Source organism: Anoplopoma fimbria, chromosome 17 (genome assembly GCF_027596085.1).
Source record: "Anoplopoma fimbria isolate UVic2021 breed Golden Eagle Sablefish chromosome 17, Afim_UVic_2022, whole genome shotgun sequence".
NCBI classification, from domain to species: domain Eukaryota; kingdom Metazoa; phylum Chordata; class Actinopteri; order Perciformes; family Anoplopomatidae; genus Anoplopoma; species Anoplopoma fimbria.
Window position 1 is genome coordinate 16,144,280 of NC_072465.1, and position 25,068 is coordinate 16,169,347.

The 25,068-nt window shown below is 38.5% G+C and overlaps 4 protein-coding genes across 8 annotated transcripts; all 4 read left to right on the forward strand.

The window, feature by feature from the left end:
• The first annotated feature begins 1,990 nt into the window (after window positions 1-1,990).
• rassf1 (Ras association domain family member 1) lies at window positions 1,991-8,183 on the forward strand. Its single transcript, XM_054617434.1, has 7 exons — window positions 1,991-2,120; window positions 3,671-4,178; window positions 5,439-5,563; window positions 6,760-6,864; window positions 7,009-7,297; window positions 7,392-7,507; window positions 7,610-8,183. The coding sequence occupies exons 2-7, from the start codon at window positions 3,887-3,889 to the stop codon at window positions 7,757-7,759; spliced, it is 1,077 nt and encodes a 358-aa protein (XP_054473409.1). The 5' UTR covers window positions 1,991-2,120; window positions 3,671-3,886; the 3' UTR covers window positions 7,760-8,183.
• A 305-nt stretch (window positions 8,184-8,488) lies between these two features.
• tusc2b (tumor suppressor 2, mitochondrial calcium regulator b) lies at window positions 8,489-13,010 on the forward strand. 3 transcript variants are annotated; one of them, XM_054617010.1, is made up of 4 exons: window positions 8,489-8,528; window positions 9,431-9,676; window positions 10,834-10,954; window positions 11,051-13,010. In XM_054617010.1, the coding sequence occupies exons 2-4, from the start codon at window positions 9,528-9,530 to the stop codon at window positions 11,114-11,116; spliced, it is 336 nt and encodes a 111-aa protein (XP_054472985.1). In that variant the 5' UTR covers window positions 8,489-8,528; window positions 9,431-9,527; the 3' UTR covers window positions 11,117-13,010. The 3 variants fall into 3 exon arrangements, with proteins under 3 accessions (XP_054472985.1, XP_054472983.1, XP_054472984.1); XM_054617008.1 differs by having other exon boundaries at window positions 8,493-8,656; XM_054617009.1 differs by having other exon boundaries at window positions 8,498-8,539.
• Window positions 13,011-14,133: 1,123 nt separating this feature from the next.
• hyal2b (hyaluronidase 2b) lies at window positions 14,134-20,424 on the forward strand. 2 transcript variants are annotated; one of them, XM_054616729.1, is made up of 5 exons: window positions 14,134-14,208; window positions 15,356-15,428; window positions 16,038-17,017; window positions 17,340-17,429; window positions 17,522-20,424. In XM_054616729.1, the coding sequence occupies exons 3-5, from the start codon at window positions 16,067-16,069 to the stop codon at window positions 17,909-17,911; spliced, it is 1,431 nt and encodes a 476-aa protein (XP_054472704.1). In that variant the 5' UTR covers window positions 14,134-14,208; window positions 15,356-15,428; window positions 16,038-16,066; the 3' UTR covers window positions 17,912-20,424. The 2 variants fall into 2 exon arrangements, with proteins under 2 accessions (XP_054472704.1, XP_054472706.1); XM_054616731.1 differs by lacking the exons at window positions 14,134-14,208; window positions 15,356-15,428 and adding an exon at window positions 15,283-15,355.
• Window positions 20,425-20,667: 243 nt separating this feature from the next.
• Window positions 20,668-24,596, forward strand: abhd14a (abhydrolase domain containing 14A). Of its 2 annotated transcripts, none has more exons than XM_054617222.1 (5): window positions 20,668-21,003; window positions 21,611-21,888; window positions 22,159-22,274; window positions 22,957-23,192; window positions 23,693-24,596. In XM_054617222.1, exons 2-5 carry the CDS (start codon window positions 21,629-21,631, stop codon window positions 23,873-23,875), a joined length of 795 nt encoding a protein of 264 aa, XP_054473197.1. In that variant the 5' UTR covers window positions 20,668-21,003; window positions 21,611-21,628; the 3' UTR covers window positions 23,876-24,596. The 2 variants fall into 2 exon arrangements, with proteins under 2 accessions (XP_054473197.1, XP_054473198.1); XM_054617223.1 differs by lacking the exon at window positions 20,668-21,003 and adding an exon at window positions 21,383-21,406.
• The last annotated feature ends 472 nt before the right edge of the window (window positions 24,597-25,068 follow it).

A 25,068-nucleotide genomic window follows, 5' to 3' on the forward strand; every position in this document is an offset into this window, starting at 1 on the left:
TTTTTTTTTTTTGCTGGTTGCATCGAGCCCAGAGCTGCAGGCACAGAGATGCAAAGAAAATTGTATCACACAAACGTTTGCAGTCCAACTACCACAAGTCAGTCAGGGTGCATGTTGCTGGTGTGATGGTGTGAATGGGTGGTGTAATACCACCCATTTCACCTCCAACATTCAGTGGTCAGTTGTGCTCCAGTTACTCTCTCATAAGCTTGTGACTCTGCAGGGCCTGCACACACTGGGCACACAAAACAAACAAACAACATGCTCATTCAGGACATCGCTCTCTTTGTTTTGCTCAGTCTGTCTCGCACACACATTATCTATTATAGACACATTATTATGCCCACCCAATACAGTGCCATATGCTCTCTTCATGCTTAAGCATATACAAATTAGTCTAATTACAGTGACAAAGCTGCTATGTTTTTGTACATTGTGTGTTTCTATGTTTTTTTTCATTGTTTATTTTTCTAGAGGAGTCAGATTTTTAATGCAGTTTCCTTTTGTGACCAATGCTCATAACTCAAGTCACTTGTGATGTCCAGATAGTGGCATTTAATATAACATCAAAATGATAAGTAGTAGGCTATCATAAGTCCTTGATATGAGACTCAGGATTGTAGTAATGCATCAATTTATTACTCACTTATTACTTATTTTATTGACGTTTAAACAGTGGTGGATGAAGTTTTCAAATCATTTACTCAACTCAAAGTAACAATTCCACAGCAAGTGTTGCATTCAAAATTTCCCCTGAGTAAAAATTCACAGGTTAGCAACAAAAACTATCAAAAGTAAGTTGAGTGGTTAGTGTTGATCGGTTTAATATTGGATCATTACTGTTGATGCATAAATATGTAAGCACAACTTTAATTTTGTAACTTAATAGTTGGTCAAGGTGGAGCTAAAAAAAAAAGTAATGCTGTGTCAAATACAAAAATCTCAAAATCATACTTAAGTACAGTACTTGAGTTGATGAATTGACTGTAGTTACTTTACACCACTGTTTATAAACATGTTTTTGTTTTCAAAATGTTTTGACGTCTTTTGGGCTAACAGATGCAAGGCACGTTGACTTTACTTAATGAAATACAGTACAAGTTAATTTTATTAGAATTAGTATAAGTATTACCAGTTTGAAGTAGTAGTAAAGAGAGATACTCACACCTCTTTTACTGTATTTTACATTACCTCTCTGTCACTGCTGGATCTTGTTTTTCTCGCTCTACAAAGACTGAAAGTCAGTGAAGAAAATTAGAGAGTGGTTCCTCGTGGTATTTCATCGTATTGGCTGGAGAGTGATAAGAAGGGTCCTTCGTCATCTGCCCCATATATTAAGCCTGGAGGACTTTCCCCCATTGAGTGATCTCCAAATGGCCCATTACAGATTAAACAGTCTATTAATTACCAAACTGACTTCCTCCCTCAGTATCATATTGATCAAAAGTGCCCTTCATTAGGAGATTTAACACATTTTTGTGTTTAACAGTCTGAAATCTTGACATCAATCTGAAAAAAGAGAGAGAGAGAGAGAGACGGAGAGAGCGAAAGAGCTACATTTATTACAACAATTTCAGTCAGTGGTTTATCATCGTTTTATTTGGTAATAACACAATAATAAAGTTGTAAATATTCTAAACGCATAGACAAATGCATTCTGATAAACCCTAAAGTCTGCAGTTATAAATGTTAATAAATCAGAATTTGTTTTTATTAATGCTTTATTAATGATCTTAAAATCATTAGAACATTATCTATTAACTATTAAAGAGCTATCAGTCACAATCTTTATATAGATGGTTTATCATAAAACTACAATTCATGAATTGTAGATTTTTGTTATAGGACATTTCTATTGACCCCTCCATCACTGTAAAGATACAGTACATTCGCTGGACGTGAGATCAGAGTGCGTTCTCCCTGTGGTTCCTCCCCTCAGGATGCTTTAATACACATAGCCTACTGTACGGGATTAGGGGGTAATCCCGCACTCACAAAGTGCATGCGCAAACTGAAGTGCGTGCGAAGGAAGAGGGGCAGCTCGGTGTTAATGAAAACGACAAACTGCGTTCACTCTCCAAATCTCCTCTGCGATAAGTGGCGATGATGAATTAAACGAGGTAAGGTCATTTATTCAACGCTTTGGTTGTCAGCAGATCCGAACATTTGATCGGGTGTCACTGTCAACTGAGTTTTGTCGTCTCGTCTCGTTTCGGACAGGATTAAACCGGGCTGTCCCGTTACAGACTGGACTGCACCCTGCAACAAATGACAAACGAAGATGAATAATCAGAAACTTTATTAATCGAGCAACGAAGGCTTAGTTTCACATTCAAGTAATTGATGACAAAACCGGCAGAATCTGGATGGATGATCCCGTAGAGGGTTCATTGTTGCCCTCTGTATGGATAATTGCGCCGTGTGGTGACCCACTTGGCAGATAGAGCCCCGGGTTGTTCATATTCAAGTCACAATGCAGCTCCACAGAGAAACTAATGAAACTAAGTATCTGATGCACCTGCGAACATTTCCTCACAGTGACACCACAGAGGAATGTAGTCCTACCACTGTCAGCATACACATGCACAAGAGGTGGAACAGGCATTCATTAGAGTAGCAATACCTCACTGTAAAAATGCTCCATTATACATGTGAAAGTCCAAAAGGACTTAGGTAAAAGTACACAAAGTTATCAGCAAAATGTATGTCACATCTCACAACTAGAAGTACACATTGTGCAAAAGAATGACCCCTGTCTGTAATTATATTGATTTATCATCACTGATTCATTATGTGTTAAGCATTATTAATGTTGTACTGGGTCATTTTAGACACTGCTGCATTGTTTAGTGTACAACAATGCTTCTTATACTTTACCAATATTTTTTTATGTTTTCAGGCTCTAATCTTCATCTGCAAATTTACTTTGGATATAAATAAACAGTGGAGGAAATGTAGAAATATTTATCTCTGAAACACAGTGTAGAAGATGTATAAAGTAGCAATAAATGTAAATGCAAGCACCTTAAATGTGTACAGCACATGAGTACACATTCTTCCACTATGTGTCACACACTCAGCATCTAGCTTTGATGCATGCATATATCATTTTATGTGTGTTTAAAATTTTAAAACCATGCTGGTTGACTTTTTTTCTCTATTTTGTTGCCATCTATTTCAAAATGTTATCAGTTCTGTACTTTCTGAGTTTAATGAATGAAATGGCTCACTATTATATACTGTTTCAGTGTCAAACACAGAAAAACAGTATGAGTTGTCCCAGGATTGCACAGGATTATAGCGGTCATCTTGTCCCACATTTCATTATAATCATATGAATCCTGGCATCAGATAACAAGGGTTAATCTCTTGTTTTTTCCATTTATGAAGCCCATACACCAAAACAGCGATTTTATAAGTGTTATTGCTTGACTAGAAAAATGGGGGTTTCTCGCACAACTTGTGGAAAAAAGAGGTCACTTGTCGTATATAGAACAACATTATTATTTTGATCAACAAGTTTTAACTTGTGGCCTTCATCAGTGTCATCCTGATGACATCATGATTTGGATGAAGGCCACAAGCCAAAAAAACGATTATTTAATGTTGAACTGACTCATACATGTATTCATTGTATTGTCCTTTTGTATGATTTTAAACTGTCTTGCAGCCCAGAAGGACTTAGCAGCCACCATTCCTCTTCACAACACACCAATCTGGACCGACACTTTACATTTCTACAGAGCCCGACATTCCCCACATCTTCATTAAGGCTGCAAAGGTGCAAATACTAATGCTGTCTCCTCTCAGGACGGGGTGTACACCCATACTGGCTCATGGACAGCAAGTGTTCACTTGACATGTCAGAGTCTGTATCAGGGACAGGATGTCTAAATGTGAGCTGATTGAGCTGAAGGACCTAAGTGTAAATGATACCATTGAGCTGGCTGCTCCTGCCGCCCGCACAGCTCCGCCACCTTTAAACCCAGCTCAGCCGAGCCCCTTCCATGTCGTCCGTCTGCTGGGAGACCGCGTTAGAATCGAGGCGCCCGGGTTTCAGATAGTAGTGGCTGGATTGGGTCATGACTTCCAGCCCTACAGTCACACCAATCTCACCTGGTGTGACATGTGTGGAGAATTCATCTGGGGTGTTTACAAGCAGAGTTTACGCTGCACCAGTGAGTACCTTCTGCATGTGCATTTGTTTGGTAAAAAAATATGTTTTCACTCTGTGCCATAGAGCTCTGTTCCCAAACTATTAAAAGTATATCAATCAGCCCACCCAATTGTACTGAGTGACATGTTCCTTTAATCCCATCAACATTTTCACTGTAGTTTATTTTAAGTAAGGCCCACATTCACCATAGACAGAAAAATACTCAATATAGCACCAAAAGTTTATGAATCCACAGCTGATAATAGTCCCTAACAAACTCCCCATTTTCTCCTGTTTGTAAAATTTGCTAAAAACTACAGTGTCCAGGTAAATTAATAAGCCATATTTACATATGATAGTATATATTAGCGAACTATTTTAAAGTCTCTAGTAGAAACAAATTGGCTTTTAGAGCCACAGGCAGGTTGGAAAGAATTGTTGTATATTTGACTTTGGCAATAAGAAAGAATATAGAATAACACCAGCCTTGTCCTTTATGTTTGGTGTGTACAGGATGAGCATGTTTTTGCTGCAACCATTGACCTACAAAGCAAAGAGACTCAACCAGCCACTAAATAATTATTGCATGAGACACAAAGACTTGCAGTTTATTAGGCTGCCTGAATCCTCATGTTCCTGTATATGGGCTTAATAATAGAAATTGTGGACTACTGTAGTTGCTTTCTCATGGTTGGTAAACAACACTGGTATGAAGATAAAACCTTTAGTCTTATCAGAAATGGCTTAAAATGCCCTCAAATGAAAGCCCAGCTCTGTTACCCCATAATAACTAAGATGTGTCCGTCTTAAAACTCACAGAGCTGTGACACAGTCTTCACTTTCCAGTATCACCAGAATGCAGGATGCTCATGTTGTTTCTCCATTCATGAGAAACTTTATCTCAGAGTTTGTTCTAATCTGTAGGAAGCACTGGCAAGCTTCATGTTGTACAGATAGTTCCTGGCAATGTATTTGTTTGCCTATATCATTTGACTTCATGCATTTATGTCCCAGTTCATAAAAAATAAAAATGAACTGCTCGAGCACTTAAAAACAGTTAAAGGACATTAATTAACATCAAACATGAGCATTATTATTGTACAAACAAACATTTTGGCATGATCCTTGGATAATGCATCTAGGTCAGTGTGCTGTGGGTGATGCTTTTCAGCACAGGGACTGATTACTGAAGAAAATCCACAACAAACATTGATCGCTAGCCAGGCCATAACTAAGAATTAAAAAATCTCTCTCTCTCTCTCTCTCTCTCCCTCTCTCTCAGATTGCAGTTACACTTGTCATTACCGCTGCCGACCATTCATCCAGCTGGACTGCAGCACAGATGGAAGTTTGTTAACAGACGAGGAAGATTTCTCTGTTGACTCGCTCGAGACAGACACAAATGTGGTGAGGAAAAAAAGCTATAAGATACATATATTATTAATAGTACATTTGTATAGAAAGCAGTCTTCATTGGATTGTTTTAGGTTGGTAGGTCAAAGCAGATGGAGGCTACCAGATTGTCCACTGCAGAGTATCAGTGTGCCATATGTCCTCAAGGATGCTGTTTTTATTACCTCCTCATTGTCAATGCATCTATACAGAAAGTACTTTGTGAGAAAGCTGAGGGGAGGGGGTAACTTAACAACTTCACAATAAAGCAGCTGCCTTCATTTCAGAATCGCACAAAACAATCCAGGTCCAGCACAAGTTATCAAATAATTAAACGATTGGTTGACAGTTTTTCAGCTGGCTCAGAATATATTAATAAGAAATCAAATTAGACATTCAGCAACATTTGATTTATCATGATTTTGGAAGCCCCAAATGATTGGCTAACTAGACTATGTTAAAACACAGCATGAAGGAGTGGCAGAATATTGAATTGGAGTTAGTCATATGGTGAATCATATATGATAGGAATCAACGGTTTGATGTTGATATGTATGCACACATATCAACAGTAACATTGGTGAAAGTTTTGCTCATGGGATGATTTGAGCCGATCTCCTCTTGGAGTGGGCCGGCCCTTTAGACATCTTTGTGAGGTTTTATTGTCAGGGAGGAGCAAATGGAAACGCTAAGGTCAAAAAGAGCTGTTAGCCGAATCCGATCTCTCCAGACAGAACAGAGAGAGAGAGAGAGAGAGAGAGAGAGAGAGAGAGAGAGAGAGACGGCAAAGCTAATAAAATTCTGACTTACAACTCCGGAAATTAAGATTTTTGATAGGACAAAAATCTAGTAAAACCAACCTGAACCACGGAGATGACCCGAGGAAGCACAGCAAGAGACACATTTTGCACTCAGAAGGACAGAAGCTCAGACCTGGAAGTGTATTTTACTGCATATACATCTTTCTTTCACAAGATCAGAAGATCAGCGGTGAGGCTATGGCATAATTCATTAGTCCTATTGGCACAAAGTTTGACTGTGCTTGAATCATGTCTTTATTTTGTAACCACAGACAAAAAGCTTTGTTTTTAAACTTTTACAGATATGCATCTGTTCACTTTCTCTTCATCCTCAATGCTCAATGCTCACAAGCTTTCTGCTGACTTTGTGTGGCCTATTTGCTGTACTGTAACTGCTCTTTTTCTTTTTAGGATGAACAGATCGATTGGGGTAAACAGGAGTTGACTGTCTGTGAGATTCAACATAAGGTTAAGGAGTATAATGCACAGATCAACAGCAATCTCTACATGGTGGTTGTGAGTGTCTAATAAACCTTTTTTTCTCAGGATATTCATTCATGCACAAAATTGTACGTCGACTGTATTTTAATTGATTAGTATTCCGTATTTTGACCATTTCACTCCCATTCTAACAATATAGCATATCTTTCTTACTTGCAGAATAAAGATGGATCTTACACTGGATTCATCAAGGTCCACTTTCAGTTAGTTCGTCCTATCTCCCTGCCTCCTCCTCAGAGCCTGGGCTCCACACAGGAGGAGGATCAGCAGGGCAGACATGTGAAGCGGCGGACATCTTTCTACCTCCCTAAAGACACTGCCAAGCACCTGCATATAAGTTCCCAAACACGCGTGCGAGAGGTCATCGAGGCATTGCTCAATAAGTTCACCGTGGTGGACAACCCGGCCAAGTTTGCCCTGTTTGAACGCGCTGAGAGACAAAGTCAAGGTAAAATCCCCAATAATGTGCAGTTATTGTAAAAACAAAACAGAACCAAGTATTAAGTAAAGTAAGTTTAAGTGCTGTTTTTTATTTCCTTTAGTGTACATGCGTAAACTGCCTGATGATGAGTTCCCCCTCCACCTGCGCTTGTGTGCCGGCCCCAGTGAAAAAGTCTTGAGTCTGGTTTTGAAAGAGAATGAAACAGGGGAAGTAAATGTAAGTATCCATTTGGCTCTGAGAATCTATTTGTATGATCAACATGGTGATGCTAAAATAGTCAGTCCACAGATTCTAATGTGAAATTGCTCTCCTCCACAGTGGGATGCATTCAGTTTTCCTGAGTTGTGCAACTTTCTGCGAATCCTTAAGCGCGAGGAAGAAGAGCATGTACGACAGATTGTGAGGCGCTACAGCCGCTCTAGAGACACCATGAAGCAGGCCATGGCCCGGATTACTACTCCTGGTTGACTTTGAGCGATTCAATTGAGCATCATCTTTAAACATGAACAAGAAAATTCTGCCACTGATTGCCAATATAAAAGGGAAGGAAAGAGCTCAGACAATGGTGTTGTTTTGAATAAATGTTGTTTATGAAGCAGGGATACTGCTGTTACATTTAATGTGAACTACTTAAAGGCTTAGGCCATGCTAATTTTGTGCAAGCAGAGCCACTGTTGTGAACTGAATGGGGAGAATAATAGATTATCTTGGATTTAATTGGATGCAGTTCTTTCTTGAAAGACCATGCTGCTTTACTGGATTATTTATAGTGGTATTAAAATCACACGTTTAGTCTTTTCTGTGGTCATTTATAATGTGATTTTTAGTTTCTATTATATTCTGTGAAGATGTTTTTAAAATGTTGGCACTTTAATGAACCTGTGAAGTGGATTTGGGCAAGTTATAATGTGAAAAATGTGTTAACATTATAACAATCTAATAAATGTATGATAATAAATCATTGGGGTATTTTGATGTCATTGTTATGTCATATGTCAAGATACAGGAGTGCTGACTCTGACTGACTGATTGTCCGACCAGTAGGCCACTCTTTCAATGTCTAGTTAATGTGAGTAGGCAGTTTAAATACATTTTTCTCCTGTTCAGCACATTCTAGCATCTGTCCTTCCTTGTAGTTTCTTATTTCACACTCCGGTCCAGGTGGTGGCGCTGTCTCACAATAATCTCTTTACAAGCCGCCGAAGAAGAAGACAGAAGAAGCCAGAAGAAGAAGAAGGTGTAACGTTGGTTAGCATAAACAGCTAGCGTAGCTGTGTGTCTTATCTTGTATAGATTAAGCAACCCACCAAGACAAATCCATCAAAGAATATTTGATACCTGCGAACACATCAAACCCCACGTTAGGTAGGTTTTCAGCTTGCAGCGAGGCCGTGACAAACGCCGCTCACTAAACGAGCTAGCTAGTTAGCATTCTGCAGCGTCAGAAACGTCCAACGTGACTTTGTGGAGCAGATAGAAACATGTTGACCTGGCTAATGCTACTGACAGAGCAACTGTTTTTAGCTAACGGCAGTGTTAGCAGCCAGGGTATGAAGGGACATAACAGCCAGTGTAACTAATCAATGTCTTAATGGTCTTGTCTGGTCAACGCTAGCTAGCCACGTTAGCCGTCCCGTCCAGATCACCTATGCTAATGTTGGCCAGCCCTCTTCACCCGACTAACGTTATTCACTATGTTCTGGTTTTCAAATACCAATTTAACCTGATAGTAATAGGATGTAGAAGAGTGGCCAGGCTGTGTGTTGCACTATGATTTAACATACAATGTTGCATTGCAATGTAACGCTAACTGGCCTGCTAGTTGTGTTATTGCATACATGACGTGAATTATAACCTAACATTAGTCTGGGACTTGACTTGCATGTTAGCTATAAGCAATAAACAATTGCTTTCCATATAGTAATGACATCTAACGTAACGTTATCATTTTGCACTGGCTATAAGTGCACATGCACAGGAGTTGTAGTATTCTACAGCCTATTTGTTTGCTTTTTCACATATAAGAGTAGAGTTATTGTCCCTGTTAGTAGTATCACTTTTCTGTGTTGACATTTCAACTTTGTTTTTTTCTTGTGTGAAATGACTCAAATCCACCCTTTCATTTGTCCCTTTTTGTAGGTTTCATACTCTGAAGGTCACATTTCATCTGGTACAGTAACACTGTAACACCACTGGCAGTCGAGTGACCCAAGAAAATTATGTGCTGCAGCTGAAGATGGGAGGTAGCGTCTCCAAATCCAAAGGATTTTGGCCTTTTTCTGGCTCAGGTAGTACGGACGATCCAACCAAAGATGGAAATGAGCAGCCCATGGCGAGAGTTCGAAGTTTCCATAGTGCAACCCCTTTTGTGTTAACTAGAAAAAGGTAAATATAGCCTCAGCAGGATGTAGCCTTTATCATACCTTTTTCAGGTATTATAGCGGACTGATGTAGACTTACATAATGATCTGTTCCAGGAATTACATTGTCTGACAACAACACAAATACCCATATTGACATTGATTGGTTTGATGTCCTGGTCTCCTTTGTGTCCAGAATGTTCCACCGAAAAAAAGCTCCATATTGATGTGATGGTTATCGCTCAAGTCCTGCCATTGTGGCAATGCATACATGCTTTAAATATCCCACCCAACCTCAGGTTTACTATTGGGCTGTAATGTGGGTATGAAGGAGGTGATCGGAGTAAGCCAATTTCACTAATGCTATTGGTTAAGGCTTGAACATATTGTATGACGTGGTATATTATGTGCTCATTTGAAAAAAAAAGACCATTGAGAGATATACCTGTGTTTGCACATACAGCATCCACACACATTCAGCCTGTGTTGTTGACACTGGGCAAAATGGAGCTATAAATTGACATTGTTTGCAGAACAATTCAGACCAATCCTTTGGTGTATTATACCATAAACCAGGACTTGTCAGATCAGGTGATATTTATTCCTTCAGCCAATTTCCACATTAATGTGTTTACTCAATCTTCATTCCAATTGTTTTTATTTTACAGGACACAGGCATAGTGTTCTTGATGTTGTATGTTGTGATCGTAGCTGCCATCATATACACCACTGTTGTGCTGAGCTGTTTGCTTACTCCTCTGACTTTTCAAAACCAGGCATTTTACCCACAGGAAGACAGCTGACTAAATGTTTTGATTTCTTACACTATTTTAGGTAAAATGTTGAAATGTACAAAATTCCAAGGAGGTTCACTAACGGAGCTAAAACATATACAACCTAAACATCCAGACCACGTTTGTGGTCTGGACACCCTAAAGCATTTTTTGTCGTGTTTTTTTTTGTTGTGACTATTTCATCAAATATCTCTTTTTGTGAAGACCCGAATACAGTATAACTGAATTTAATGTTTGATATTCACATCATCATACATTTAGTTATATTTGTAGTATATCTTGTAATATTGTCAACAACCTTAAGTTTTAGTATCTCCTGAAGGTTTGGATACACACAGACAGACATATGATAGACGTATGGATTATTAATGTAGTTTCTCTGCTGCAGCTCTATGTACTTTGATGAAGATGGCGACTTGGCCCATGAGTTCTATGAAGAGACAATTGTGACAAAAAATGGACGTAAAAAAGCCAAGCTGAAGAGGATTCAAAAAAACCTAACACCTCAGGTGAGGAAATTTAAATAACTAAACTTTGACTTTACTCACCAACAGCAGCTCTCTGTTCTATCAGTCCAAATAATTATCTTTTTTCTTTCCTTCCAGGGAATTATAAAGCTGGAGATCCCTTGCATCCATGTAGATTTCCCAGTTGTCCTCTGTGAAGCCTGATGATGTCCGAGCAGTGTCTCAGAGTAGCCACTGTGTCAACTCCGTCCTGTGGTTTCCCCTACAGCTGGAAGCCTGAACCACCTTTTAAAATAACATGATCTCTTGATATATTTGATGCCCTTATGTGGACCGGCTGATGCAATGTGTGCTGAGCCTCTGCATGTGATCTGTTTCGGCTTGTGTGCAGTTAGTCACAGAATAGGTCACCAATGGAGAACTAGAAGGGGGGTCAAGATGGCAAAAACCTACTCAGTTTACAGGTCATGGTTTGTGTGCATGTAAGTGTGAATGTGTGTGCAGACATGGGATGAAATGTGACAGAGTCCTGAATTTAGCTGCAGATTGTTTTCTGGTATGATTCATTGAACTCTAGGACTGTGAGGAGAAGGTAACCAATTCTTTCCTCTGTCACAATCATATCTCGTGCGGGAAAGTTTTATGTGCACACTTTCGTTTTTTGACACCATCATGACTTGCTTTATTATGCATGGAAAAGGATCTGCTTATCGGTAATAGCCTAGGGAGTTGACAATCAGTGGCCCACAAAATCTCAAGTGGATTAGTGTCATAACGTCGGATGGACCGGCTTCAATGACCTCAGATGATGGTCAAGTGGTGGTCACATGTACACAGCAGCAGTGAGTCTAGTAAGAGAACCTGTTGTTTCGTTTGCTGCTCTGGCATACTATCTTTCACTTTTAATTTATTATAACTGTTTTTTAATTACATTATCAAATGCTAAACTGTGTCATGGTCCTTTTTTTTTTTTATATCAATACAATTAAAAGGAAAATTAAAGTGCATTTAATTTATCAGAAGCTGTCAAGATCAAAGGGGAAAGATAATTCATGCACATATTTTATAATCTTTGCCTAAATATACTACTGGGGGATCACATTATATAATTGAAAAGTGTGGAAGGCATTTAAATTGCTAATTCAATAAAAAAAATTATCTGAAAATAAATCCACTCAAGATCCACTTACAAGTTTTTTCAAATTTTTTTTTTTTTTATCCCCCACCATATGACTGCCTGTAATGACAAACATAAGAAAGTCTGGGAAGTAGGTGGGAAATATTTACCTCATTCCAAATTTTAGGCTTTAAGGGGATTTAGATCCTGATACACCACATATTCTGCTGAGTTAAACTGAAATTGGAAGAAGATGAAGGAAGTTACAGGAGGAAATCTCTCTTTATTAGCATCAAATATGTCTTGCTAGGCTGACTTTGAATTATTTGGCAGGCTTATCAGAGCTATTTGTCAAATTACCAACAGAAAGAATTCAGCTTTTTGGGAAATGTTACTAAACTGAACTGACGGGACCTTTTAACACATGAAGTGGAAATAACTCCACCGACCTCCACCTGTGATGAAATTAGCCACCTGCATAGGCAATTGCAAAGGCAAAACACCGGGGGGTAAAGTGTGTGTGTGTGTGTGTGTGTGTGTGCGTGCGTGCGTGCGTGTGTCTGCGTCTGCTAATGAGGGCTGGGTTAGAGAGAAGTGAGGGGAATGCAGTTTCCATGGGAAAGGGTTTCCTACAAAGCTGTCTGTGATATTGTTCTCCTCGGAGGATAAAGAGGGCTGTGCCAAAATCCACTCCACTTTATTGCTTCCATGAAATGATTTTACTCTACACAAGTCTTTGTGCTGTTTTTACCTCTCTTAACTATCTTTTTCAGCTGAGTCTGGGGGAGATATGGCAGTACAATAACTTTTTGTTGTTTACTTTAACAAAGCTGTAATAATATGCAAGGCTGTGAGGTAAATTGCAGTACTGAGGTTAAAAGAAAAGATTTGGCTCAGCAAACCATCCATCCTCTTGCTTCGCTTGCAAAAGTCTGAGCGCATTAAGAAGAAATTAAAGTAAGCTATTATTCACAGAAACCACTACCTTTATTATCTTATCACCTTTATTATCTTTTTTTTGTCAATGAAAATGAAAATTATTCTACTTTAATACAAAGCTGTATGTTTCAGACATGCCATGTCGGAACCTTTTTTATAATCAGTTTGGTAACAACATCCAGAAAATCAAGAATAACATGGCTGATTTACATGTGGACTCTGGAGAAAATGTCTATTAGTCATGAGGTCTGAATTTGCATTTGAAATAGGTAATAATGGGACTATGAGGTCAATTGTGTACACACAAATACACACTGTCAATATAAGCACCTTAATGTGTTCTCTTTGCGATGGGAGCAAACAGAGATCTTTAAAAAGTTATTTCTTAAGTAATTCATTAACTCTCAGAGGTTCAATGACCCCCACTAAAAGGTTGAAAAGGTTTATTTTATCACGCAAGAGTCTTAGGATTGGCATCTACAACATGTCCCTATATGGAGAAGTCCCTTTTAGCTCTTGCTGATCTTCGCTTCTTTCTGTACATGCCTGTGGTAATAACTTTTATAGATAATTTGATGGCTGTTACGTAAGCACTAACTTTACACACGTCACATAACAGACAAACAAGTGATTCAAAACAACTCAAAAAACAGTAGCATTTATTGGAAATCACCTTTTAGTTTTCAGCTGCTAAACTTCAGTTTACAAACAGTCTACAGTGAGAACCTGTCATACACTAATTCAATAAAAATGTCTAACAGCATCAGCAGATATGGCTGTTACTGTCGCAGTAACATTGTTGATGTTCAAACTCACTGACAAGCAGATAGCTGAAAAAATGAACAACATGCTACATTATCAACTACTCAGAAATTTACTTTGTAGTGTCAAAATCTTCAGAATGGATTCTAAATCTACTTACTATGTTATCCACTGTTTTGGTGCTTTTAAAGGCTTAATTTGAACTGACTACTGGTGTAACGGAAAAAAACAAACTAGTACAAAACACTGTACTCAACCAAGTATAGAGCTGAAACTGCCTTAATTGGATTGACACTCCCAAACAGAAAAAAAAAAAGCTACTGTTTGAAACTCCCAAAGAGAGGTGGAGTCTGCTGGATATTATTTAAATAGCAGTGGGTGGTTGGTTTCAGCACAGAACGAACAACTGCGTTTGTCTGCACTATGGGGGAAACTCACAGACTAAGATAATGGAACACTAGAGAGGAAAAGATTTCTGGTAAGAGACATTTTAGAACTCATGGAATTACAGATTTAAAAAACATATTCGTATGATTATTGTGAGATAGATATATAGATAAAGATATAGATATATTTACATATTATTTGATCATGTTCAAGTTAAAATCTTCTGAGAAAGTTAGACTCAGTAGAGATACAAGATATACATTGATTTAATTCCGAAGCACTGCCATTACCCAGTTTTTAATACAAAAATGATGGCTATTATAAGATAAAATAAGATAATCCTTTATTAGTCCTGCAGCGGGGAAATGTACAGGATTACAGCAGCATAGATATAGTGCAAACAAGGTACATAGTAAAAAATCAAACAAGTATTTTAAATAAGAAAAAGAAAAATCCACAATAACTAAAAAAAAAAAAAAAAAAAAAAAAGATATATACACATATATTATTCTTAACAAGATGCAAGTAGTCTGGAGATTTAGTTAGGACTCTAAAGCGTGTTTCACCAAACTATTTACAGTTCAATTCAGTCAATGACGCTCTTATAGTCACAGACAATTAAAATAAAATCTGTTTAAAAATATGTGTTTCACCTGATTTAGCTGAATGCAATAATATAGAAAGAACCAAAAGAACCTAACCATGCCAAGTGTCTTGCGCCCGTATTCATTTACTCAGTTTGAATGTAACTGTTAACGCTACTGTCACTGAGTTACTGAAACCCAGCCAAAATAGGAACACAATACAACAGCCATCAAACAACATAACGGTGAATCTGTTTCATATTTGCTCTCATCATTGAAACTCTGCAGTCAGTTCAGGGCATAACTTTCAGAATGTACTAACTTTGGTCTTCATTAAAGGGGGATGAGCGGCATTGGGATGTGATGTTACGCTCAAATGAATGCTGGACAGGCTTAAAATTGGACTTAAGTGGTACAATATAAGTTTTATAAAGTAAATATTTATGATATGTATTGATAAAAACGGCAAACCGAGATAAGTTATGCCTTTCATAAATTAAAACACCCCCTACTCGGGACCTCAATGCGCTGAACTGTTATTGCTCAACGTCATCGTCGCTCCTTCCTTCATTTCTTCTGTTAGCCTTAGCTGGCAGATTTGTAAATCATCAACATGGATTGACAGGACTCTGACTTTTGTTTTTCACATGGCAGGTCGGTGTAAAAGCATTTTATCTGACGGTTACATGAGTGGAGCGAGCCCCTGTCCTCGGCTTCATCTGAACAGGTCAGACTGGATGGGAAGAAGAAACAACATGTCAGCTCACTTATTAGCACGTTTGTTAGTTTCAATGAAACTTTGAGCTCACGGTTCATTTGACCAAACTACTGAGTTCGTGTACGGAAGTAGTTTATAATAATCCGAGAGAACCTAAATGTACAGATACATGTTTCTGTTTTGTTTTAATGTTGCATCTCGCTCTAATTAAATTGACTTGATTACTGATTACTGAAGTAAAACTATTCATGTAATGTTAACTGTTAACGTAAAGCAGTTTCTTATATTGTAAGTTACCATAGAGGTGTTATAGGTTACTGCTGAAGCTGTAACTTTATTTAAACAATATTTATGCTCACTAAATATCAGCCTGTCTATTAAATCATGTTGCTCTTACTAAACCTAAAACTGTGTAAGTAACTGTAACTCAGTAACTCAGTAAGACAATAACATTACATGGAAGTCGACCTAAAGATTTTTTACATTTTCACAGATGTAATATCGACGACACATCATTAGAAAAGTTTTAAGTTGCACCTTTATAATAATTGGAATGTTTTGTTTTTATTTAAAATGTTGTCTGTATTTAACAAAAGCGCTTGTTTTTTTCTTCTGAAGAGAAAGAGGTGAGAAGGTGAGCAGTGACCATGGAGGCTGTATCTCACTCTCCCTTCACCACAGCTGGCCAGCTGCCTTGGCTGATTCTGACTCTGTTAACATCGTGGACAGCCTTCTGTTCAGCGGAGATAAAGCAGACAAGATGGCCATTATATTCCCAGAAGCCGGTTCTTCTTGCCTGGAATGCCCCAACACAAGAGTGTGCCCCGCGACATGGCGTAACTTTATCATTGGACCAGTTCGACATTGTTGCGTCCCCCAATGAGGGCTTTGTCAGGCAGAACCTCACAATCTTTTATAAGGAACGCCTAGGATTGTATCCCTATTATGAGCGTGGAGGCACTGCAGTGAATGGAGGCCTTCCACAGCTTGCTAGCCTCACTCAGCACCACGAAAAGATGCCTGAAGGTTTGAAAAAATATATACGTGAACCAGAGGCAAAAGGGCTGGCTGTAATTGATTGGGAGGAGTGGCGTCCGTTGTGGATCCGAAATTGGGATATTAAAGATATCTATCGAAATAAATCCCGTGAAATGGTGGCCAAGAAAAATCCTAAGTGGACCCCAGAACAAGTGGGAAAAGTGGCACAGCTAGAATTTGAGCTATCAGCTCGCAAGTATATGCTGGAGACTCTTAAATTTGCCAAGAATATGCGGCCCAATCAACTGTGGGGCTTCTACTTGTTTCCAGATTGTTACAACCATGACTACAGGAGTGGCCTTAAGAACTACACTGGCCGCTGTCCTGATGTGGAGATGGACCGCAATGATCAACTCAACTGGTTGTGGATGGAGTGCACTGCCTTCTTCCCATCTATATACGTGGGTTCTGTGCTAGCCTCCACAAATGCTGGACGCCTATTTGTCCGAAACAGGGTAAAGGAGGCGATGCGCCTGGCATCTGTTGGGGATGGATTAGCACGGCCTGTTTTTGTTTATACCCGCCCTACTTACATCAATCAGATGACCCTCCTCACTCAGGTTAGTTGGCTAGAGCAACAATTCATCAAGTATAGGAGGCTTAACATTCATTATGTCATATAGAAGTTCAGTTATTACATTTTACCATCTGATTGGGGGGATGCAGTCTACAGGAGACCTCACATTGCTGATGAATAGAGATGTATGTGTAGTGTGTATATTTCTGGGTAGCAGCAACATTAAGTATTGTTTGAGCTTGGGCTGTGCTTGACACTATGACAACGTCACTGCCATGAGAAGGTTAGATAAAATACAGGTTAACATTATACTTTCCCCTCATTGTATGGTATAGAGCTGAACTGTTTGTGTAAATGTTTTGTAGACAGATCTGGTCTCCACCATTGGTGAGAGTGTTGCACTTGGAGCTGCAGGTGTAATCTTCTGGGGGGACACCTCCTATGCAAGCAGCGATGTAAGTGTCATACTCTCTCTGCTCATTTGATGCTGAATAGCCTAGTTTGGAATGGTTTGGGGTTAACATCCTTTTCCTTTTTGTGCCTGCAGGCCAGCTGCTCCATCCTGAATGAGTATCTTAAGGGACAGCTGGGCCGGTACCTCCTCAACGTGTCTACAGCAGCAGAACAGTGCAGTCAGGTGGTATGTAAATCCCACGGCCGCTGTCTGCGCAAAGTACAGGACGATGAAGTTTACCTGCATCTCAGTCCGTTAACACACAGCATCACCAGTCAGGGTGGCCGGCTGAAGGTTACAGGCGTGCCTGGCCAAGTGGAGCTGGCCCTTTTCCACACACACTTCCAGTGCCAATGCTACAGTGGGTACAGGGGTGAGGCCTGTGCTGAGAAAGAAAAAGGGCAGAATAGAGCCTCCTCTGTCTTAGAGACCTGGCCTCTTTGCCTTTTACTCCCACTAGGACTCCTCACACTGCTACACTAAGGAAACTGAGAAGCCCAAACTATTCTCTGTTTCTGTCAGCCCTTAAAAGGACAAATCAGACTTTTCAACACATGGTTGGTAAGTAATGGTGCACTAGTGATGATGCTGAATGTTGATGCGTTTTCATCAGCGATTGATTTATATCACATGTCAGATCTTCATGCTCCATGCTGACCCTGACCTCCAGATGAGGAGATGCTGCATAGCATCATTTCCCAATCAATGGGGCTATAGTGTAATTGTGGGCTTTTCCCACAGAGGATAAAATGCATTATGAAAAAAGACTCCTTATCGTTAAAGTTTTTTGTTTTATTTATCTTTTTTTTTTCAATGGACATAAGAAAACAATGTGAGGCTTAAAAAAAAAGTTGAAGAAAGGTACCTTTGATGCCCAGCGGCATACAGTATTCACAAGTTGTTGTTGTTGTTGCCCACTCTAAACATTACTGTTTCTATCTGTTGACTGATCAAGCTGTTAAGTGTTGAAATCGAAATTATGAGAAATGATGCCTTAACTATCTTTGGCTTAAAGAAACAACATGGCTGGACCTGCCTGTTTCAGTTCAAAACTGCCTTAACTGGGCTACAAACTACAAAGTGCTCTTTTTTATGGTTGCCTTTATTTACAAGTTTTGTCTATTGAGGTTTATACCGCAGCGTTTATCTTAGCCCTCTGCTGGCGTCGGTGCTTTATACTGATATGAACTCTTTAAGCCTAACAGTTTTCATTTTATTTATAAAGGAAAATGTATGTATAGAGAAAAAGTGGACGGATCTGAAAGACAAAAAAATAAAGATAAATGGACTTACTTAGCATCTTTCTAGTCTTTCGACCATATCAATATTCACCCATTTCAGCATTTTGGTAATGTCACATTTGCTAAATTGCTGTTAATTTTCATGTAAACGTACAGATACTAGAAGCATGTACAGATACACAATTAGATTCAAATTCTTCATGGCAAATTCAAGCTGGTTTAAAAATGTACTGGTATTAGCGTATCTGTCGGCTGTTAAGTATCAAGACATTTTTGGACATAAATGCCAATAATATGTTTATTTTTCTTTTATTAATTGTCTTGTTCACTTTGTGTCTTGGCCACATTTTTAAATATGTAAGGGACCCGTTTGTTTGTTTGTGTGTACGTTTAAACTATTTGGCAGGTACTAATCAGCTTCACTTACCAGATTTTCTTTAAACTCTCAAATATCCATATTAGCCTCAGAAAACCAGCATTGCTCTGGCTCTATACACAATTATCAATCTAGATTTTGTTTGTGTGTAGTTTGCCAGTGACAGTGTTGATAGCAACTACTGTAGGTACATTTTCAAATTAGTTTATTGAGAAATAAATATATTTTCTAGAGTTTCATTTTTATACAGTAGGTTATGTATTCACTTTCTATGGCACTGCTCAGAAAAGTTTTCAGCTACCTAAAATAAGTTATGTTTTTCATAAACTGAAAAATTGAGAATTTTACTAATAGTATTGCAATAGGACGTTTTAATTATGCTGCGACCATTTTAAATTACTGCACTTTAATTACTTTTTTTTCCATGTTAGTGATTTGTTCTACTGTGAATTTTGTCTAAAATGAAATGCCTCTGATAGTTGGCTTTTCTCCCTTGGCTTTCAACTTTCAAAAATACTCTAAGGTTTATTTGTCATTATTTTTAAATATCATATTTTTTTGTTTTGGGAAAGTATTCTGAACATGTTAATCAGATTTAGAGAACCAGGTCTGACACAGTAACACTGTTTTATGGTATTAAAAGGGAAGATGTCACCCATGTATAATGCAGATTTCTCCCCTAGTAATATTTGACCATTATGTACATGCTGTAAATCAGTTTGTTTTCCAAGGCATGCCGTAGTATTTAAATGTGTTTTTTTCTCTACTTTTAGTCAGCAATTTCTTTTCACAACAGTATAAATATCAACGTGAGACTTTAAACATGTTTCAGATTGAGTAATTATCAATTATTTTTTATCAGTGATTGTCAAATTTTAACTATCAACTCTAGGGGGTTAATTCAACCCCTTATATATAATATTTGCTGCAATGGATTGTCTTACTCAAGCAAGTGACCAGTCTCACTGCAGTCAGTGGCTGCCTCAAGAGTAAAATTATCAAAAATGTGAAACTAGGAATCTGAAATATATAATTTACGTAATCTTAGAATTGACTTTTGTACTCCTCATCCTCTCTGTTTTAGCATCGCTGTTAATTAGGAAATTACCTTGGAAGCCTTATTTTGTCCTACATGTATTGTTATTCTTTGAAACCAAATCTTTGAAACCAAATCTTTGAAAACATTTTGTATTCACCTTTTACATCATATAATATAATTATTTAAAGAGGAATTTAATTATATTTTTTCTGATTCTGTTATTTTCTAGGGAGACTTTAGTCTAATGGGATTTTTGTATTCAATTAACACAACATGTTTATTCTTTTTGCCAAAATATTGTAAAAACTGGAAATAAAACAGTGGACGTGATCAAATGTACTTCTGACTTACATTGATCTATGTGTTATATTTATTGAAAACCTCATATACGCTATTCAAAGTTGATGATATTAAAGAAAGTGGAAAACAACGAATGTCATGATGCTAGAGGGACCAACTTCAGACATTTCAGACTTCAGACAACGACGTTTGTGACGTTTGTTGTTTTTTTGGTTTTTCTGATCGCAGGAAATGACGTACAGTGCTTAGTGTTGTTATGTGCAGCTAGTAATGCGCTCCGACGAGGAACAGATGACTTAAACCGTTTATGAGAAACAGACATAATCATCATAATTCCTTTGCATCCCTCGACTTTCTCGTGTGACATTACCTGTGCAGCTTTTACTTGATAATTGATTGGACATTTTCTACCCAAGGAGCGTTCACCGAGGTATTTTCTTCTCAGTAAAATATTGTTTAGCAGTATATATAGTATCTACCGTTAGCTACCAGCATCGACCCCGAAGCCTTTCAGCAACATTTCCCATCACTGGCAACCAGCAATGCAGACGACATGACGCTAAAGCGGACAGCCTCGTCCCCCTGTCAGTGAACGTGCACGTTTATCTCCTCTGTCTCGGTAGGTTTCCCTCTTGTGCTGCACCCTGAATGTCTCCCTGTACAGAGATGTTACCTTAGCTAGTAGAAGAGCGACACATCGAGCCAGTGTTAGCTCATTTGCATATTTAAGCTAAATTAATTACATTGGTCAGTTTGTGAGATTGGTCATATGCAATACATCATAATATCCGTCCTTCATTCTAGAGGGTTAGCTTTCCCTTAACATGTTTCATGTTTTTTCTCGATTCACTTTGTTTCACTGCACACTCACCTCAACCTTTTATTTGTTTATATGTTATATTTCTGGCCATCATTCCCATGTGTGGTTCAATACTTTTACTCATCAAGTCAATCGTTGGCCTCCGCAGATTTGGCAACATTAGTGCACTGTGCACAAAGCCTGTGTTCTTGTTCCTCAGTTGGTGAGTTAGTCGATATGACTGATTTAAACTATGAAAAATGATTTAGAAAGTTTTTGAATTTGAAGCCATAGGTTGAACCACAATAGTCTTGATGGATTGGGATTGCAGTTTCTGTATACACTGATCAAACAATTAGAAATACTGTATGATCAGGGTCCATATGATGGGCTCTCAGACAATGCACTCTCTATCCCTTTTCTCTAGATCGTTTATCTTGACGAAATGAATTTCTTGCGTAATCGTCTTGTCGTCCTGGGCCTGGTGTTGTTGGCCACGTTACTGCTGTACCTGCTGCTGCCATCCATTCGCCAGGGCAGCATGGAGCCGTCCCTAGAAGCTCAAGGAATGGGGCTGATGGCCACCCCTCCTCCAATTCAAGCCATCAATGTGTCCATTCGCACCGGACAGCTACCCGGGGACCCTCCGCTGTTCTTCAGAGAAGCTTTACCTGTTGATGGATCTGGACGACAGATATTGCCAAGGTAACAAGTGGAGAGACCTATTTAAAACATCTGAGCACATAACATTCCTGTAAGTCGCTTTGGATAAAAGCGTCTGCTAAATGACTGTAATGTAATGTAATGTAACATGCCTTCTCCTTGTAATCATAACCAGAGAGTGAGGATGATATATTAAAGGGTTTTAGGAAGTCTATACAAACACCGGTAGTGCTGCTAATATACCGCTCTAACAAATGTTAAATATCTGGCCTTTGAAAAAATCCTGAGAAATAAAAAACGTTTTATATGCAGGCTGCAAGTGGTCCTCCTGCATGGCCAGGCCTTCACATCCAAGACCTGGGAGGAGCTCGGTACGATGGCCCTACTGGCAACTAATGGATACCAGGCCTTAGCGATGGACCTTCCAGGTAGAACTTATTCTTATTGCACATAATCCTCACTGATGGTATTTTCTATAGAAAATATTTGATATATTTAAATTGTGTTGGTTTGACTTGTTTGGTTTTCATGAGCTGATAGTGCACTCTTACCTGCCTAATCTAATCAGTGTTTTTCATACATAGATGAGGTCTGTACAGGGCACGTTGGATGCTGGTTTACCATCTATGAGATAAAACAGACAAAAATGTATGCATTCTATTTTAAATTATTAAATTTGGTAATATACTGAAAACGGACACAACTGACGTTATCATTGTGTGAGATGTATAAACTGTGTTTGTAGACCTTTCCCTCTCTGGGTTGCTAGTTGCTATGCTGTTGTGTGGCATGTTGTTGCAGCACAAGGCTTAAATTTAGTTTGAGATTATAAGCAGTGAAATTAGTACATGGAGTTGGGTGACCTCAGGTGATTCCCAGCATGGCTACACCCCACATCAATCTAATAATTGAGAATAACTCAAATCACCTGTGTTTGTGTGCAGGGTTTTAACAAAGTCGGTCACACGAAAATATGTAACTAGGAAAACATTTTTTTTGCGTGAAAGTAAATTAAAAAAGTCACTGTGAGTACACTTTTAAAAGCACACTGGTGTGAATAGATGTTGATCTGAGCACACACATGTTTCACATTTGTTCTTCTTCTCGGAGGTTATGGAAAATCCCCTGACTCTGAGGCTTTAAAGACAGATCAGAATCGAGTGGACCTCCTTTCAAGATTCATGGAGTCTTTGGGTGTCAGGACAGCTGTGCTTCTGAGCCCCTCCATGAGTGGACATTACTCCATCCCCTTCCTCATGAAGAACAGCGCTCAGTTACAGGGCTTCGTACCAATAGCACCAGTCGGTACACGAAGTTACACTCCACAGCAGTATCAAAATATTCAGGTGAGGGAGGTAAAGAGGTAAAGATTGTGTGTATTCATATATTCAAACAGACATAATGAAATCATTATATAACTACGTGTTGCCAATCAGTGCATGCCAATCAGTGCATGGCCTTGCATCCACGTCAATCATTTCAGGTCTGCAGCTAGCGATTATTCTCTTATTTGATCAGTCTGCCATTTATTTTCTTGATTCATTGTTTGATTTACTAAATGTCCAAAAAATGTCTCTTACAATTTCCTAAAAAGTCCAAAGTGACATTTACACTGTGCTTGTTTTGTCCAACTAACAAATATATTCAGTTTACTGTCTAAGACGAGCAAGATAATCTAATGTTTTATGCAATAAGTATACAACCACCATTCACAGTGGATTCACTACCCACAAGTATATCAAAGGGTTTTGTACATCTTTATACAGCTCTATGCTGATATTAGTGTAAAAACTTGTTTAACTCTGTGTAGTTTCATAGTTTTCTCACTCCAGTTTGCTCTTTTTAGATTCCCACTCTAATTGTGTTTGGAGCCCTTGACACAAATCTGGGTGCCCAGTCCCACAAGAACCTCATACAACTTCCACATCACTCAGTGCTTAAGCTGGAAGGAGCTCGCCATGCCTGCTACATGGACAAACCCAGAGAATTTCACCAAGGGTTGATCGACTTCCTCAGCAAACTGAAATGAGATGTGTGGTGGAGGAAGAGGAGGTAGAAAGATGGAAACAAAATAAAGAAGAGAAAACAGTCAAATGAACACTGGTCCCCTATCAATGGTTTAGTGTGGTGACAATTTTGCTAAAAAGGTTCTAAGAGCAACATCATTCTCATATTATCATCACCTGAAGCAAGAACATTGGCATGGGAGTAGGCTTTAATACATGGAAATGGCCTGTAAAACCTTGTAGTGACATCTAACAACACAGTAGTTCAGATGTTTCCATCATAAAAGTATTTTTTTTTGTGTTACCCCAAAATACTACTTCAGCTCAGCTTGTTGTTAAAATAGCTTCATATTTGTATAGTGGTGAGTTTTGTTTCATGTGTTTCATGTCTCTCTTTGCATGTCGAAACATGGAAAGTGTTTGCTTCACTGTTACCATTTTTGTAGGTGACATGTAGGTCGCTATAAATATGCAAATGTAGCAGATGCCTGTGTTTTAATAGCTTCCATTAGCTTCACATTTGACAAAAATATTTGTATATTAAGATCTGGAAACCTTTCCAGCTTCCGAGAAAACATGCTAGACAAAAAGAAACAGAAGTGATACACACTGTAATAAAAAAGTAGAAAAGATTTTTAAAAACGGCTCACATTTATTTATATAATGATGATAAAGTTATATGTAATATATTTGCAATAAGTTTGGACAATCATGCAAAAAACAAAAGACGTGCATATAAAATAAAAAAACTAAAAGTTTGTGTTTCGTATGTCATTTGATAAAATGCCATATTTTGGGAACTGGATGTTATTTTGATGTATTTATATAATTTTAAGTTGTTTTTTTTTTACTTTTGGGAAAGTTCATGGGAGTTTGCTTGGCTTGCCTTGAAGTGAGTAAACACAACTAAATACAGAAACGCTGCAGAGCACAGACATTGTGAATCTGCTTTGTATGTTTTTAGGGAGTTGCAGTGCTTTTGAGCTCTCAAGGCAACTGTATATTTTAAACCTTTTGTGCAATGCATGACTAAACATGTAGAAAGTAATGGATGGAGCACACAGAGCAGTGAAAAATATAGAAACTGTAATAAGTATTTACATTTCAAACAAACACACTGCCCACATTGGCATTCAAGAACTTGCTGTTGGAGCAGGTGACCAGCAGGAGGTGTAGTGTCATGTTGGTGAACTGACAGTGGTTGACCTTTTCATGC

What these genes read in the sequence shown, in the direction of transcription:
- rassf1 (XM_054617434.1), top strand. Translation starts at nt 3,887, where the DNA reads ATGTCTAAATGTGAGCTGATTGAGCTGAAGGACCTAAGTGTAAATGAT. An exon ending in GCAGAGTTTACGCTGCACCA is followed by an intron (nt 4,179 to 5,438) that starts GTGAGTACCTTC and finishes CCTCTCTCTCAG; the next exon opens with ATTGCAGTTACACTTGTCAT. An exon ending in ATGAAACAGGGGAAGTAAAT is followed by an intron (nt 7,508 to 7,609) that starts GTAAGTATCCAT and finishes TCTCCTCCACAG; the next exon opens with TGGGATGCATTCAGTTTTCC.
- tusc2b (XM_054617010.1), top strand. Translation starts at nt 9,528, where the DNA reads ATGGGAGGTAGCGTCTCCAAATCCAAAGGATTTTGGCCTTTTTCTGGC. An exon ending in TTTGTGTTAACTAGAAAAAG is followed by an intron (nt 9,677 to 10,833) that starts GTAAATATAGCC and finishes TCTCTGCTGCAG; the next exon opens with CTCTATGTACTTTGATGAAG. An exon ending in AAAAAAACCTAACACCTCAG is followed by an intron (nt 10,955 to 11,050) that starts GTGAGGAAATTT and finishes CTTTCCTTCCAG; the next exon opens with GGAATTATAAAGCTGGAGAT.
- hyal2b (XM_054616729.1), top strand. Translation starts at nt 16,067, where the DNA reads ATGGAGGCTGTATCTCACTCTCCCTTCACCACAGCTGGCCAGCTGCCT. An exon ending in AGATGACCCTCCTCACTCAG is followed by an intron (nt 17,018 to 17,339) that starts GTTAGTTGGCTA and finishes AATGTTTTGTAG; the next exon opens with ACAGATCTGGTCTCCACCAT. An exon ending in CCTCCTATGCAAGCAGCGAT is followed by an intron (nt 17,430 to 17,521) that starts GTAAGTGTCATA and finishes TTGTGCCTGCAG; the next exon opens with GCCAGCTGCTCCATCCTGAA.
- abhd14a (XM_054617222.1), top strand. Translation starts at nt 21,629, where the DNA reads ATGAATTTCTTGCGTAATCGTCTTGTCGTCCTGGGCCTGGTGTTGTTG. An exon ending in GGACGACAGATATTGCCAAG is followed by an intron (nt 21,889 to 22,158) that starts GTAACAAGTGGA and finishes TTTTATATGCAG; the next exon opens with GCTGCAAGTGGTCCTCCTGC. An exon ending in AGCAGTATCAAAATATTCAG is followed by an intron (nt 23,193 to 23,692) that starts GTGAGGGAGGTA and finishes TGCTCTTTTTAG; the next exon opens with ATTCCCACTCTAATTGTGTT.